This window comes from Carassius gibelio, chromosome B6 (assembly GCF_023724105.1).
Source record: "Carassius gibelio isolate Cgi1373 ecotype wild population from Czech Republic chromosome B6, carGib1.2-hapl.c, whole genome shotgun sequence".
Taxonomy (NCBI): domain Eukaryota; kingdom Metazoa; phylum Chordata; class Actinopteri; order Cypriniformes; family Cyprinidae; genus Carassius; species Carassius gibelio.
In genome coordinates this window covers 8793928-8808525 of record NC_068401.1, presented here as the reverse complement: position 1 = coordinate 8808525, position 14598 = coordinate 8793928, and the positions used below count along the sequence as shown (strand labels likewise).

General features: G+C 35.6%; 1 protein-coding gene across 3 annotated transcripts; it reads right to left on the bottom strand.

Moving 5' to 3' along the window:
- Positions 1 to 2469: 2469 nt before the first annotated feature.
- Positions 2470 to 14421, bottom strand: sfi1 (SFI1 centrin binding protein). Of its 3 annotated transcripts, none has more exons than XM_052558758.1 (31): positions 14066 to 14421; positions 13900 to 13971; positions 13673 to 13783; positions 13247 to 13341; positions 12982 to 13099; positions 12013 to 12115; positions 11784 to 11940; positions 11005 to 11166; positions 10809 to 10879; positions 10605 to 10697; positions 9950 to 10047; positions 9727 to 9793; positions 9425 to 9559; positions 9256 to 9333; positions 8702 to 8880; positions 8530 to 8605; positions 8338 to 8433; positions 8129 to 8205; positions 7930 to 8032; positions 7728 to 7824; positions 7488 to 7648; positions 7333 to 7407; positions 6244 to 6318; positions 5978 to 6154; positions 5664 to 5875; positions 5432 to 5527; positions 5139 to 5334; positions 4847 to 4916; positions 4596 to 4740; positions 4242 to 4344; positions 2470 to 2821 (listed from the first exon to the last, which is right to left on the bottom strand). In XM_052558758.1, the coding sequence occupies exons 1-31, from the start codon at positions 14209 to 14211 to the stop codon at positions 2678 to 2680; spliced, it is 3588 nt and encodes a 1195-aa protein (XP_052414718.1). In that variant the 5' UTR covers positions 14212 to 14421; the 3' UTR covers positions 2470 to 2677. The 3 variants fall into 3 exon arrangements, with proteins under 3 accessions (XP_052414718.1, XP_052414720.1, XP_052414719.1); XM_052558760.1 differs by having other exon boundaries at positions 5139 to 5277; XM_052558759.1 differs by having other exon boundaries at positions 11796 to 11940.
- Between the last annotated feature and the right edge of the window lie 177 nt (positions 14422 to 14598).

The window sequence follows — 14598 nt, the reverse complement described above, 5'->3', positions numbered from 1 at the left end:
GGTCACTCTCTCCATACTGCAGAGACTCAAAAACCAGAATCTGGACAAGCTGCTGTGGTTTCCTATAGTGGAAAACACATCAGTCTTCTGATTCTAAAAAAAAAACCTCTCAAATTAATCGAATGAATATTAATTCAGCATGCAGACCTGTGACTTCATTATGAGGTCATAAATGCGAGCTGTAAGAACAGGACATTTCATAACAATATTTGGAGGGATTGCTCCTAAGTTACAGGTCTGATAAAATGTTTAGGTCATTAATTTTGGGGTGATGAAACTGTATTCTGCATTTGTTAAAAATAAAATAAAATACTGTAAATTAAAATAAAAAATAAAACGAAAAACATATATAATTCGCACTGGACTATAAGTCGCATTTATTCAGAACCAAGAACCAAGAGAAAACATTACCGTCTACAGCCGCGAGAGGGCGCGCCATGCTGCTCAGTGGGAGACTACAGGAGCCCTGAGCAGCATATAGCGCCCTCTGGCGGCTGGAGACGGTAATGTTTTCTATTGGTTCATTTCTCTTGGTTCTTGTCATATTCATTTTTATAAATAAGTCGCACCTGACTATAAGTAGCAGGACCAGCCAAACTATGAAAAAAGTGAGACTTATAGTCCGGAAAATACGGTAATCATTTTATCCTGTAAGAACCTGAAATCCTATCTGGGTTTTCTGCCAAGATACCAGTAATATTATTAGAAACATCTGCAGGAACCAACAACAAAAACAGAGACATTTATCAAAATATCTGCTTTTGTGTTCCAGAGAAGAAAATATTATACAGCTTTAAATAACATAAGGATGATTAAATTATGGCAGAATTTAGTTTTTGTGGTAAATGTACCTTTATGGTCTGTTTTTCCATGTACTTTAAAACTTTGGGGTTGTGTCAGGTTTGAGAGGATAATAAGCAATATATTATTAGTATGCTTTAATTTTACAGTAGTGTGCCCATACAACACTTTGGATCAGACACTCTAATGTGCAAGCTTTGGGCTCCAACATAAAAGATACCTGGGCAGCGACCAAGAACTTTCGAGCTATTCTACTGGTGTTCATTTGTGTGACCACACCTCCTACAGGGCCTCGTCCAAGGTTACATTTTCTAAAATTGCTGAGGGGAGCATGAGTTCCATCTGCACACATCAGTCTGAACTCATCTTTCTCACTTTCTGTTGAAGAAAAAAAAAAAAGCCAGGATCCAAAAGAAATATGAAAGAGAAGGAAAAGCTGTTCATCTCAAACAGTATTTAATCACTAGTATATCCATATAAGCATATTGTTTGTGTTGGAGTGAATTATTGTTAACCATCTATGCTGTCCAGAGCTGTGTGATCCACAAAAGCAGCATCTACCGGGCAGGACTGTGAACATCTACAAGAAAAAGATTGGGTGCTGTAAGATCCTCAAGGAAACTTGGCAGACTTTCTGATACAGGTGTAAATAAGATTATTTTAACCTGAGAGCTCCATGGTTGTGGTAGAATGGTTCTCTGTCAGACTTCTCACAATGGAAATTTTTCTGACGAATGTATGACCTTTGACCCTGGCAAAAGGAACAAAGGCTGGATGCCATCGTAGTTGCTCCAGGCACACAGCTGGCACTGAAAAAACATTAACCGCTGACAAAATAGTCAAAGTATGAGCACTGGGAACTCGGCACACTGGCTCACATATTTTTGAAAACTTTGTTTGTTTTGTCTGAGAGCATGACAAAATGCTTCCTATGTTATGATCCTGAATACCAAGAAAATATAATAGAAATAGAAATACATCATCATCAACAACAACAAAAATCTGGAAAACTATTTGAAAGTTTTCATTCGTTTACAATGGAACTGATCTATTACACACTATTGTTTCAGTAATATTTATATACTAATACAGGTTTTATTCATATTTTTTTGATATTATTTTTAATTTGAGTTAAAAGGAGTAGTTCACCAAAATCCAAATTTGCAGAAAATTTTGTCCAACTTTTACCATCAAAATAATCCACAAGTAATACACACAATATTCCAGTCCTTCAGTTAACATTGTGATGCAAAAAGCTGCATGTTTATACGTAACACATCCATCAATAAGACATTTTAACTTTAACCATCACTGGACAAAAAACCTGTCCATTCTAATATTTCTTCCAGTGGAAAAAGTCCATACCTCTTTTGTTTCAGAAGATATTAAATTAAGTTTTAGCAATTATGTTATGTGCTTTGTTGTTTAATTATTATGATTATTATTTAAGTTTTAGTTAACACTACGACTGGTTATATCAAATTTGTGATTGGTCATCTTACCCTGACTGAGAGGCTTTGTTTAGCATTGTGTTAACATTAAAGGCTACTGGACTTTACTCCACTGAAGCAGCAACAGAGTCCATGTGAACATCCAAATGAGGATTCCAAGTTTAGGATCCAACATTCCAATGTAGGATGTAAGTTATAGCAATTTGAAAACAATAAATTGTGATTTATTGCTTTATTAAAAATGAAATACATATTTACAACAGTGCATTTGTTTGAATACATAAATAATTGAAATAAAAACAGGTTTTGAGTCACACAATTTAGATGCCCCCCAAGGGTTCCCAAAATACAATATCATTTGAAAAATGCTTCTGGAATAAAGTTGGCATCATAGAATGGGTTGCACAATATAAACTTTTTAAAACTTATATTCCATATTTAATGGGTGATTTTGTATTAACATTGGACAGTAGTTGGCTCTGTATGGTGTTAACTCTGGCAGCAAGGCGAATCATGGTGGGTTTCTGTTTGTTTAATCTCGAAGATAGAGAAGAAATGCGACTCTCAAGCTGCAAAGAAACATTACACGGAAACATTAATTAATTATTCTGAAAAATTATTTAAATAAATAAATGAAACCAGACATGAACAAATAGCTAATATCTAACATGCGTAAAGCAGAGTATTTTTCTTCAAATAACGGTCTTGTATACATAAACTGCACACAAAATCCATTAGACCTCTAGGGGTGTGTAATGACAAGTAAAAGCATACAAATTAAATTCTAAATTAAAGCGACTCAAAACACTAATAATAACATTAGATTTTAAAGCTGTAGTCCGTAACTTTTTTTGGTTAAGATCCGAAATAAATTTTTGATCAAGTAAATAACCAGCCAGTGTTCTAAACTATCACCTTACTTTTACTCTTAGTAGTTTTGTCGCTATGAGGATCCTGCAGGTGGCGGATCGTTTATAGCCTTTTCTTACAGCAGCTAGAATAATTAAATGTATTATTTTTTATGTCGGATTTTAATCCAGAAAGGACTATGTGTTTATGAAACACATGTGAATGAAATGAAATTATATTCCAGTTTTAAATGTGCTTCTGATTACAGATAGCCTGGGATTACATAAATGTTTTATTTAAAGACAACCAGATCAAAGGGAGCTTAATTTGCTTTTTGGGTTTAAAAGAATTTCTTATTATGAAATTGGAATGGTCTGGCAATTAGACACTAGACTGTACAGTGAATAATTTGAGGATAAAGTAATAATTTGTATGGTTTGATGTGATATGAGCTAACCGATCTTAGATTAAACCACCATTGGTAGTGCAATTTATTATAATCCTTTTTTCCTCAGTTGGTCAGAACAAATGTAGCATACTTCAGTATTTCAGCTTACAATATAAAGTGAAAATTCTTATTTGGGTCATATAGTCCAAGACATAGGCTAGAAACTTTGATTGCGAAGTACAGTAAATATCCACACTGGAGCAGTGGTGACTGACTGCCACATAAACTCCTCAAAACATTAGATTCATCCTGCTGGAGCCGTGCCGGTGCACAACCCACGCAAGGAAGGTAATTCTGCAAACAGCTGCAACTGCAGGTTTTCAAACAGAGATGGCGACAAAGAGGCAAAACTAATGGACTACAGCTTTAAATAAAGTATGTATGCCTATTATAACTCATATTATAATATTTCCAATATGGCATACAATAAGCAAAAGCAAGGGTTTATGCAATCTTTAACCTTTATCTATTGGTACACACATTTGGGTTTGAGCATCTTAGATTTATGTTTATGTAAATTCTCTAAAAATATGTGCATTAAATGCAAACCATCAGTGCCCTCTGTGTGATAGTGCAGCTTGAGGAATCAAAACCGTGTACTGTTATTTGTTCTATCTTTACAGTACATATTTTAAATACATGAATGCATGTATGAATGAGTGCTGGAGAAAAAGAAAAATATATATGGATACCTCATTTAACTCCTTTACAATGCTTTCTCGTTCCTCAGTTTCTCCCTCAATGCCTGTTGTTTCAAGCCAGTTACTCAGGACCTTCTGGAGCTTACGCCATGTCCTAAACACACACACACACACACACACAAAAAAGAATATGTTGATTCATCAGACAAACTACAGGAGGAGAGTCGATTCAAATTTCTTTAAAACAGCTCCAGTCTGAAAACGAATTTGTAATGTAGATCTGAGACTTTAACTGCAGGAGAAAATGTCTGTTATATGCTATATATAAAACACACACACACACAAATTATAATAAATAATTTAAAATGCTGCATGTTCATCCAATTCAAAGCCAAATGGACTTACTGTAGCTGTTTTCTGTCCTGCTGGTATCGTTGCATTTCCAGTCTAATATCAAGTAGTTCTTTTGTGAGATTCTCTGCTTGCTCAACAGCTACAGCCTCATCTTCCTCATTCTCCTCATCCTGCTCAGGTAATCTCTCATGTACACCTACAGCCCAGACATGAGATGCATAACTGGTCTTTCAATATGTTACTGAACCTCAGACTTGTAAAATGAAACTTTCTTCATATTATGAAAGACTAAATGGGTTTACCTTGTGTTTTGAGTGGACTAGTCAAATGCAAAGAATGCATTGGGAGCTCTTGATGTTGTAAGCTTTTTTGCTGTAAAAAGGAAAACAGCATAACTCATTCAATGTAACAGTCTTTACATAATTATGAGTGTATAAAGAATAAGCAATTCACATTTAAGCCAAAATAGGAAGCAGCAAGACAAAAACACCAGTAAGTAGCCAAATGAATAGGAACTGACAGGAGAATAAGCAAATAAAATTAACATTATAAAAAATGCATTCAAACAAGTATTCTTACAGCATGATTGCTTACCTTGCCATGTGCTAAAGAGACAGTAAATGAAGACGGAGGAAGCAGTATGTCCTGGCCGAGAGAGGCGATAGATCCAGGAGGCTCTGGTTTGAAAGGAAGGAGCTTTGGTTGTAGCACCACTGCAGGCGACTCCAATGGGCTATGGGTCAAATGAACTGAGGTTGATGATGAAGTCTCTATTACAGACACCCTCTGACTATTTGAGCACCATAGAAAATGGCAGAGGTTTATTTGGTTGTTAAAAGTTATTTTAAAAAAAATTATTGCAACTTTAGGTTTGGTTCTTACTATACCTGCTGATTCTGAAGTCACGTGGCCAAGGTTTGAGTGGGGACTGCAGAAGGTCATCTGGTCTTCTTGGTTGCAATCTAGATGCTCGAACTGACCACCTGTTACCAAAAAAGGACAATTCCATTAACTGAAGAATGGTCAATCAGATCATGTACCCTCATTTTCGGAATCTGAATCAAATTTGTAAAAATTAAAACAGAATCAGAATTAACATTTGCAATAGGAATGACTTACAGCTGACTGATGATGGAATCTTTCTGCGCCTGCTCTACTGCGTGGCACCTGATTGGACAAGGGGTGGGGATGGGGGCGTGGTCTTCTGGCAGAAAAAAAGACACACTCTTCTTGGGGTGGCCATCTGTTTTCCCCTTGACAGGCTTGCACAGTGCCCGCTGCTTCCATCGTATAGCACACCGCCTTACCACTTTCTGCAGCTGTCGACAGCTCTGTATGTGACACAGATTACTTAATATTTATGCAAACACATAAACAAATATGTACTCTGTTGCCTATAGATTGAAATACACAAATACGCAGTATAACAGCACCTGTTCGTAGCTGTGCTGGGCAATATTAGTTGAGAAAGCACTCATGTGTGCTGTGTGTGTGAGGATGTGTGTGACACCCTCTCTCAACAGTTCATCTCTGTAAAACTGAGCTGCCTCAGTCAAACGCTTCTGTTTTCTCTGACGCTCTGCAATCCATTGCCGCCACACGCAAAACACCTGAAAACATACAGAGCTAACTATATGAAATTATGCAGTTGTAGGAAACCTGCATTATCATTAATAAGAGGTGCATGATCTGGCATTACCTTGGCCTGTAGGTTAAGGGACCAATGCCAAAGGGCAGTCTCAGTTTTCTCTGCTTCTATTCTTCTGCTCTGCAGCTGTATGTCATAAACATTCAAACTCAGACAGAAAATACAAACTTCAAAGAGACCATAACAATCGATCATAAGTAGCTGCAGCTCAAAAAAAGCAAATGAGGCAATATCAGCAGCTCCACCACTGCACAGTAAGTGAGACTATAATAAAGCTTTAAAGCAACACTATGTAAATGTCTAGCGGTTAATAAACAGAACTGCATGCATCCGGTGGAAGAACATTCTAACTGGAGCTACTTCTCCAAGTTTATAGGTGTGTTCCAAATCGCTTACTTATGCACTACTGTATTCTATGATGTTTTTAGTATAAATAGTGCGAGTTGTGCATTCACACTGAAAATTCCAAAAAGAAAAAGTGCACGCTGAATACCCTGATAATGCACTTAAATAACTGAAAAAAAACGAGTGTAGAATTACTTGTTGAATTAATTGTCCAACGACACGTCATGCATTCAACTGTCGCAGATTTAATTACGTAGCGAAGGGGGAGGGGCTATCAGACTCTGATTGTGAATGATAAATTAACCGTTTATAATTCATGCACTAAATGTTTGAGTACACATAGTGCATAAGTACATAGTGTATAGTGCGTCATTTGGGATGCAGCTTTAGTCTATGGTGATTCACGCAGGTATGTGATATATGTATGATACTCCACAGCGATGACGACCCGAACAGGCTTCAATAGTCCAAAAATAATCACTTCTTAGAAATGTACCGTAGTGATTTGGGATAAGACAAAAAGGCGGTTTGGTAGATTAATTCATGATGTACTCTCTTATTATATACATTTTGCTATTTTTTAACAGTAAAAGTTACATATTGTTACTTATATTAATAAAGAGTTAAAAAAAAATTTTAAATGCTATTTTTTAACAAGGAGATAAAAAAGCATTTCATGTCATAGAGGTTATTATAACACATTTGAGAGCTGCTGAAGCACTGTACGGACCAATCAGCATCAAGGATTTTTTTTATAAAATCCATCAAATATGACTGAATAATGTTTAAATTCACCTGTGTTTTCCAGCAGATAAAGAAGTGCTGACAAATCCTCAACTTGTGAAGCTCAAAGCTTCTTTTCTTCATTACCTTAAAAACACAAACATATCTATAAATTTCAAACAATGAAGATTGGACTGAAATATATACAGCTATGGAGACTTAGTCACCTGATAATTTTTGTGATGCTGAATATTAGTGGCCCATGTGCTGAGGGTTCTTTTTCCCAGGGTTCTGTTGTAGTGTCTGCTGGCCCTCTCATTCTCCAGTCTCTCGTCTTTTACCTCTGTGCTTCGCTCTCTCCATCCTTTCAAAGCCACCTGCATGCGAACTAGCAGTACAAAAACAACACTGAATCATTACTGAATCATTACACAGACCAATAACAGTGGCATTCATAACCAAAGTACATTTATCCAGGTGTGTTTGAGCTTGTTTCAGAGCTTCGTCTTGCTGGTGACGGTGAAGATGAGCAGAAACTGTTCTCTGTCGCCATGCCAGAAACACCTATCAAACAGTTCAATTATATATTATTTAGTTTAGAAAAGCTGTACTTATAAATAATAGGATGTTACTTTTTACTTGTTATACAACTAATTTTGATATAAGCACCTGAGATAGAAGGTGCTTTTGAGAAAAACAATTTGCTCTGTTTTCCTTCTCTCTCTCTTCCCTTAACTCTGCCACGTTTATCCTCCACGAATAGAACATTCTTCTGCAGAAACATGAATAAAAAGACAGAATAGATATCCATAACCATATTTTAAAATACACACTACATTAAATTATAACAAATAGATCATAATAATACCTGGCAAGGTGCTGCTGATGCTCCTGGTAACGGCACTCCACATTTTGGTTGATCGATTGAGTCTGCAAATGGTGTGACTACATGCATGCACGTAAAAACATTGAGCTAATCAGCTGTACAGTTGATATAAACAATTTCAAATAAATTACTATAATATAGCAGTATTTGCAAATACATTGTATACTGTATCAAAACAAATGCATTCATACCTTCCAAGCCTCTAGAGCATGTCTGAGCAATCTGCTGCTGTAATGTTTCTCCATTTGTGCAAGTTTCTCTCTCTTCTGCCTTTTGTGATCTACATACTATTTAACAAACCAATAAAAACAACAACATCATCATATGATTAAAAAAAAATCAGGGGTTTTCTTAGTGAATAGATCCAGCTGTGCCACTCGTACCTGATGCCAGTCTGCCATGGCTCTTCTCAGACAGCGCTGTCCATAATGATCCTCTGCCTGCTCCAAATGTCTTTGACTAATCAACAAAACACAAAAAAAGTATAAACTTCATCAAAATGATCTGTGGTTTATTTAGAAGTGTTTCCTCTAGCTTCTATTATCTGATTCGCACCTGGTCTGTATGTTTGCAACAAGGTTTCTCCACTGGTTCAGAGCCTTGCGTAGCAGAGAGTGTTTGTAAAGAGAGTCGGCTGCTGCTTGTTTGAATCTCTCTTCTCTATGCTGTACAGCACCAAAGTACCACTTAGACCAGGCACGGGCACAAGACACATGCTCGGAATGCAACACGGCCTATGAGAAATACACAAATGACAGTAATATTGTAACATATTACTACAAGTTCAAATAACTCTTTTCTGTTTTAATATATTTTACAAAGTCATTTGTTCCTGTGATGTCAAAGCTGAATTTTCAGCAGCCATTACTTCAATCCTTTCACATAATCCTTCAGAAATCTTTCTAATATATATATGGAAAATGAATGCGCTGCTTAAAAATTTATGGAAACTATCAATTTTGTCTTCAAGATGAATAGAACAGCATTTATTTGATATGGAATTTATTTATCCTATATAGATATGTCTTTAACGTCACCTTTGATAAATTTAGTCCCATTCTAACTGACTTAATTTTTTTGTGAACGTATATTCATGGATGTCATCTTACCGTTCGTTCAGCAAGTCTCTGATCTCTCTGTACTTCCAGGTTTCTCCACCAAGTGTAAAATACCCAACTGCAAGTCTGCTGCCTGTGTAGAGGACAAAAACATGAACATTTTCAGTACAATACAACACAGACATGGATATCTACATGTGGCTATTTTAGGCAAAGAAACTTGCCTGTAATGTTGTTCAGCTCTCTCTTTTTGCTCTCGGTTTTCTGTGCGTTGTGCTGCAAACTCCATCCAAGTGTTTACACATTGTGGAAAGATACGTCGGGCAAAGCAGGCATCAGCACGTAGTTCCAACTCCTATGTAAATATGTAAATATGTATATGTATATATATATATATATATATATATATATATATATATATATATATATATATACACACACACACACACACACACACACACACACACACACTGTTTGATAATATATGAGACGTATATATGATAATGAGAGTGTGGTGGTTACCTGCATTTGTCTGTGCTCTCTGAGACGTTTTCCCCAACGATGGAGGCAAGATCTCAGCACAGAAATTCTGTTAATTAATAACAACCGTTTAAAAGTCTCACAGAACAACTTTTTTTATTAACGACCTAAAACGTATAAATATACATGACATGCTTCAGATAAAAAAGCGCATGTAGATTGTTTTGCCAACAGTGCACATATTTAAATCATTTATGTAACTAACTTGTGATGGGCTTGTGCAACACTCATTCGAGGCTGCAGACTTCGGTCTTCAGCCTCATCCAAGCGCAAGTGCCAGACCTTCCAAGACCTTGCCAGTAACTGAAAAATGTCAATATTAATTTCTGGCATTTACACAAAAACCTTAAAAATAAAGATTGAAATAGAAAGAAAATAGAAAACATAACATTCATAATCATGACTGATAGACTACATGTCAAAGGAATTTCGTGTTTTTTTTTTATATATAAAGTACAAATAAACTATAAAACAAAAAATTTAAGGAAAATAGCATTTCCACTAATACGTTAAAGAGACAGTTTACCCAAAAATAAAACTTCTGTTATCATTTACTTAGCCTCAAGTTGTTTCAAAGCCTGTATACAGTTCTATCTTCTGGTAAACAAAAAAGAAGACATTTTGAAGAACGTGGGTAACTAAACAGTTTCTGGTCCCCACTGACTTCCATTGTATTTTCTCCATTCAGTGGAAGTCAGTGGGCACCACTACATTTTTGGTTACCCAAAATTCACAATATCTTGTTATTCTCAACTGAAAGTTGAAGTTTGGAACGAGTAACTGTTAAAAGAATTTTCATTTCTTGATGAACTATAGATCTGTCAAGAGTTGTGTTTATGATGTGCATGTGTCGTTCATACAATGTGATGATGATGCTGGAAACTGATGTTCTTGTTGAGACGATGAGTTTTACTTTGAGTGACGTTTAGAGCAAGGCCTCTTAAACCCAATTGCTGTGAAGAAATACAAGACCAACATAAACAAACAAACAAACAAAAAACAGCTATAAAATAAAATATTTACAGGACAACAAAAAAAAAAACATTAATCTAAGGACAACTAACCAGAAGATGGAGTTGTCTGTGATGGATTGCAGCCTTTTCTCTCTTAGCCTTCTGTGAGCACAACCTGACATCTACCAGACAGCTCAGGAAAACAACTGCATTAGGTACCATCATGCTTGCACTGACTTATTATTATTATTTTTTTCAGTATAAAAGTATATGAGGACTGTCTGTTTAACTGTGTAAGCAAAGATACAGTGTCTCCAGTGTGAGAACGCCAGCTGTTGGGAGCCGCGCTGGGCCAGTTTGTCTGCTCTCTGTCCTCTGTCTTTCTCCACATGCCTGAATTGCAGCACATTGTTCCACTGAAACCAAAACTTCTCCAGCACAGCAACACGCCGTACATCCTGAGCAACAGCTGCAACACAGAAGTCAACTAAGATGCATAAAATGCCAAAAAATGTATTCATAATTGTGAATGATCAGTTTGCCACTGTTTCTCAAGTTACTGCAATTAAAAAGCCTTATATATTAACATTTTGGGGTCAGTTTTATAAAGCTTTTTTAAAATAAGCATTTATACATACCCACCAAGGCTGCATTTACATGACCAAAAATACAGTAAAAAAAAATATATATATATATTTGTATAATTTAAAGTGACATTTTCTATTTTAATACACTTTAAAATGTAATTTATTCCTGTAATGGCAAAGCTAAATTTCCAGCTGGTATTACTTCATCAAAAACACATTTAATAATTTTATTACGATTGGTGTTTAAAAAAAATTCTTATATTATTATTATTGATGTGGAAAACATTTGTGCTTCTTCATATGTTTGTAGAAACCATGATACATTTCTTTTCAGGATTTTTTGATGAATACAATGTTCAAAATAACAGCATTTATTTTAAACAGAAATATTTATTTGAAATTTCTTCACTGACACTTTTGACTAATTTGACCAACAGTAATATTACAAATTATAATTATTATAATAATTGATATTATAAATATAAAAAGTGAATGGCACCTGTTTTCTTGCTCTTAGCCTGTCGGTTCTCTATGTGTCTGATCCATCCATGCAGTGCATGTCTTAACAGTTGAAGACAATAGTGACGATGAGCTTTGGACTCCTTCTCTTTCAGAACACAGGCTTGTTTCATCCTGTCTCTCCAGTGCAACCATGCCTGTGAAGAAAAGCCACTTTAGAGATCACTCGATTTCATCGTACAGTTGCATTCTCACATGTTCATACTCACTCTGCTCTGTACAGTGTGAGCCCAGTGTTGCAAAGCAAGATCTTCTTGATGGTACTCCACATCCCTGTGCTGTAGTGTCATATTCCACACAGTCCAAACCCACCTTTAATTACCAACATATGCACAAATAAAAATGTCACATTAGTATTTTACTTAAAGGTAATAAAAAAAAGAGGTCTCCAAATTGATATACATACAAATGTACCACATAAATATTTTTCATTAAACTATTCTAAATAATTAATACTTTATTTCAGCAAGGATGCCTTAAACTGAACAAAAGTGACAGTAAAGAGATTACCATATTTTCCAAATGAAGACAATAGAAGCAATCAAAATACATTTTAATTGAATAAGCTTTCATTTTAACTTTCTATTCATCAAAGATACATGTATCGTGTATCTTGGTTTCTACAAAATTATCAAAGACCACAGTTGTTCTTGATCATTGCAAATAATCAACATATAAGAATGATTTTTGAAGCATTATGTGACACTGAAGACTGAGTAGACTTGAGACTTGAGTAATGATGCTGAAAATTCAGCTTTGCCATCAAAGGAATAAGTTACATTTTAAATATATAAAAACAGAAAACAGTTACTTTAAATTGTAGTACTATTATGTCATAATATGTAATAATGATATTAATTTTTTTGCTGTATTTTTGATTAACTGTATTTGACTGACCCCAAACTTTTGAACAGTAGTGTACATATATTTCTGTTTAATAATGTTACTAATATATTTATATATGTCAAATTATATCAACATATTGACTGATTTATGCTTGTTTACTTGCTTAAATCTTACTATAAAATGTTGTTGGCATAATCAAGTCTGTCATTTTATGCCACACTCCGACCTACACCAGGACTGCAGAATTGTTTATTATGTATCTGGCTGCCTGCTTTACTCTTATGAATGTGACTTGCAATATTTTCCTGACACCACATAAAAGCAATGCTCACTTTAGTACAGAGAGTCTCTCATGCTGTACTGCTGCCTCCTGCATCCTGCGTTTCATGCGACACATGTCCAGGTACAGTTCCCAACCATTCCACACAGAACGTAGTTTGTGCTTTGTCTCTGCAGCACAAATACTCAGTTACAGCTACTATGACATAATACACAACAAAATCATCCCCAGTAATGTGAGATGAAATGCGGAAAAGTTATTCACATCCTCAATCAACTCTATAAACTAAAATATTAACAGAATAACAGCCTATATACCAAATCTGATTGCAAGTCGCAGTTTTTTCTTTTCTTCTCTCTGGACAAGAACATACTCCTGCCAGGCTTGAAATGTTTTGCTATACAGCATATACCTAAAATGGGCAAATAAAAAATAAAAAGAAATCAACCATGGTTGGTGATAAGCCATTAAAATAGCAGCACAACTGTTTTTAACACTGATACTGACAACAAATGTTTCTTGAGCAACAAATCAGCATATCAGAATGATTTCCGAAGGATCACGTGACACTGAAGACAGGAGTAATGACTGCTAAAAGTTCAGTGCTGACATCTCAGTAATAAGTTACACTTTAAAATAGAAAACTGTTACTTTAAATTGCAATAATATCTCACAATATTACAGTTTTGACTATTTTTGATTAAATAAATACAGCCTTGGTCAGCATAAGAGACCTTACTTACGTATAATGGCAATCTGCCCTTATATTTAGGGTCCATTCCTTTCTTGCATGCCACCACTCATCTTTCCAAGCCACTAAGGTTTTCCTCAAGACCACCTTACAATAATGAGATCTATGTACATATACAGTTTTCATTAAGTAAACATCATATATTGTACAGCAGAACCACTGCAGCATTTCTTTTTAAATTTAGGTGCGCTATTTTAACACATGACCACTTTACTGGACCTGGCTTGTGATGTTGTTATTCGTCCAAATGTCTTCTGAATCCACAAGTGAAGGAACTTCCTAGCAAGATGCCTAAATACCCAAAATGCCACCCAAAAAACAGTCACTAATGACATTCGTCACAACAAATCAACGAATTTGGCGATGCCATTATCTGCTAACGTACCTTATCCTCAGCTCTTTAAGTCTTCCACCTCGGTTCCAAGTATATCCGACCCGGTAAGTGTTCTTCCGTATCGGTGTTTTGCGTGGCCGGCTCTTTTCTACACCACCAGACAACTGTTTCCCAGCTTTGGGTCTTGTTGTTTGCATCTTTGATAGATCATTCAAGCATACATAACTTTCAGCGAATCAGCGCATTGTCTAGCAGGCGGTGCTTTAACTATACTTGGTCGAAATAAAGTAGCTTTTAGGGTTTTAGACTCAACGTAAGGCTTTAACACTACTGCAGCTCATTAGAAAGCTGTCATCGTACTGACAACAACTAACAACAAACCACAACTGCCGCTCTTCTGTGTTGAATACAGTTTCTTCCGGTAAAATGTCAAAATAAAAGACCTGCCTAAAATAGTATCTTGACCATTTTAATAATGCATTTATATTAAAATAAAATAAAAATTATGCAGTTATATTAAACTGATTTTATTTATTAAATACATTACTGCTGGGCGCATCCTGGAGAACTGGTCTTTTATGCCT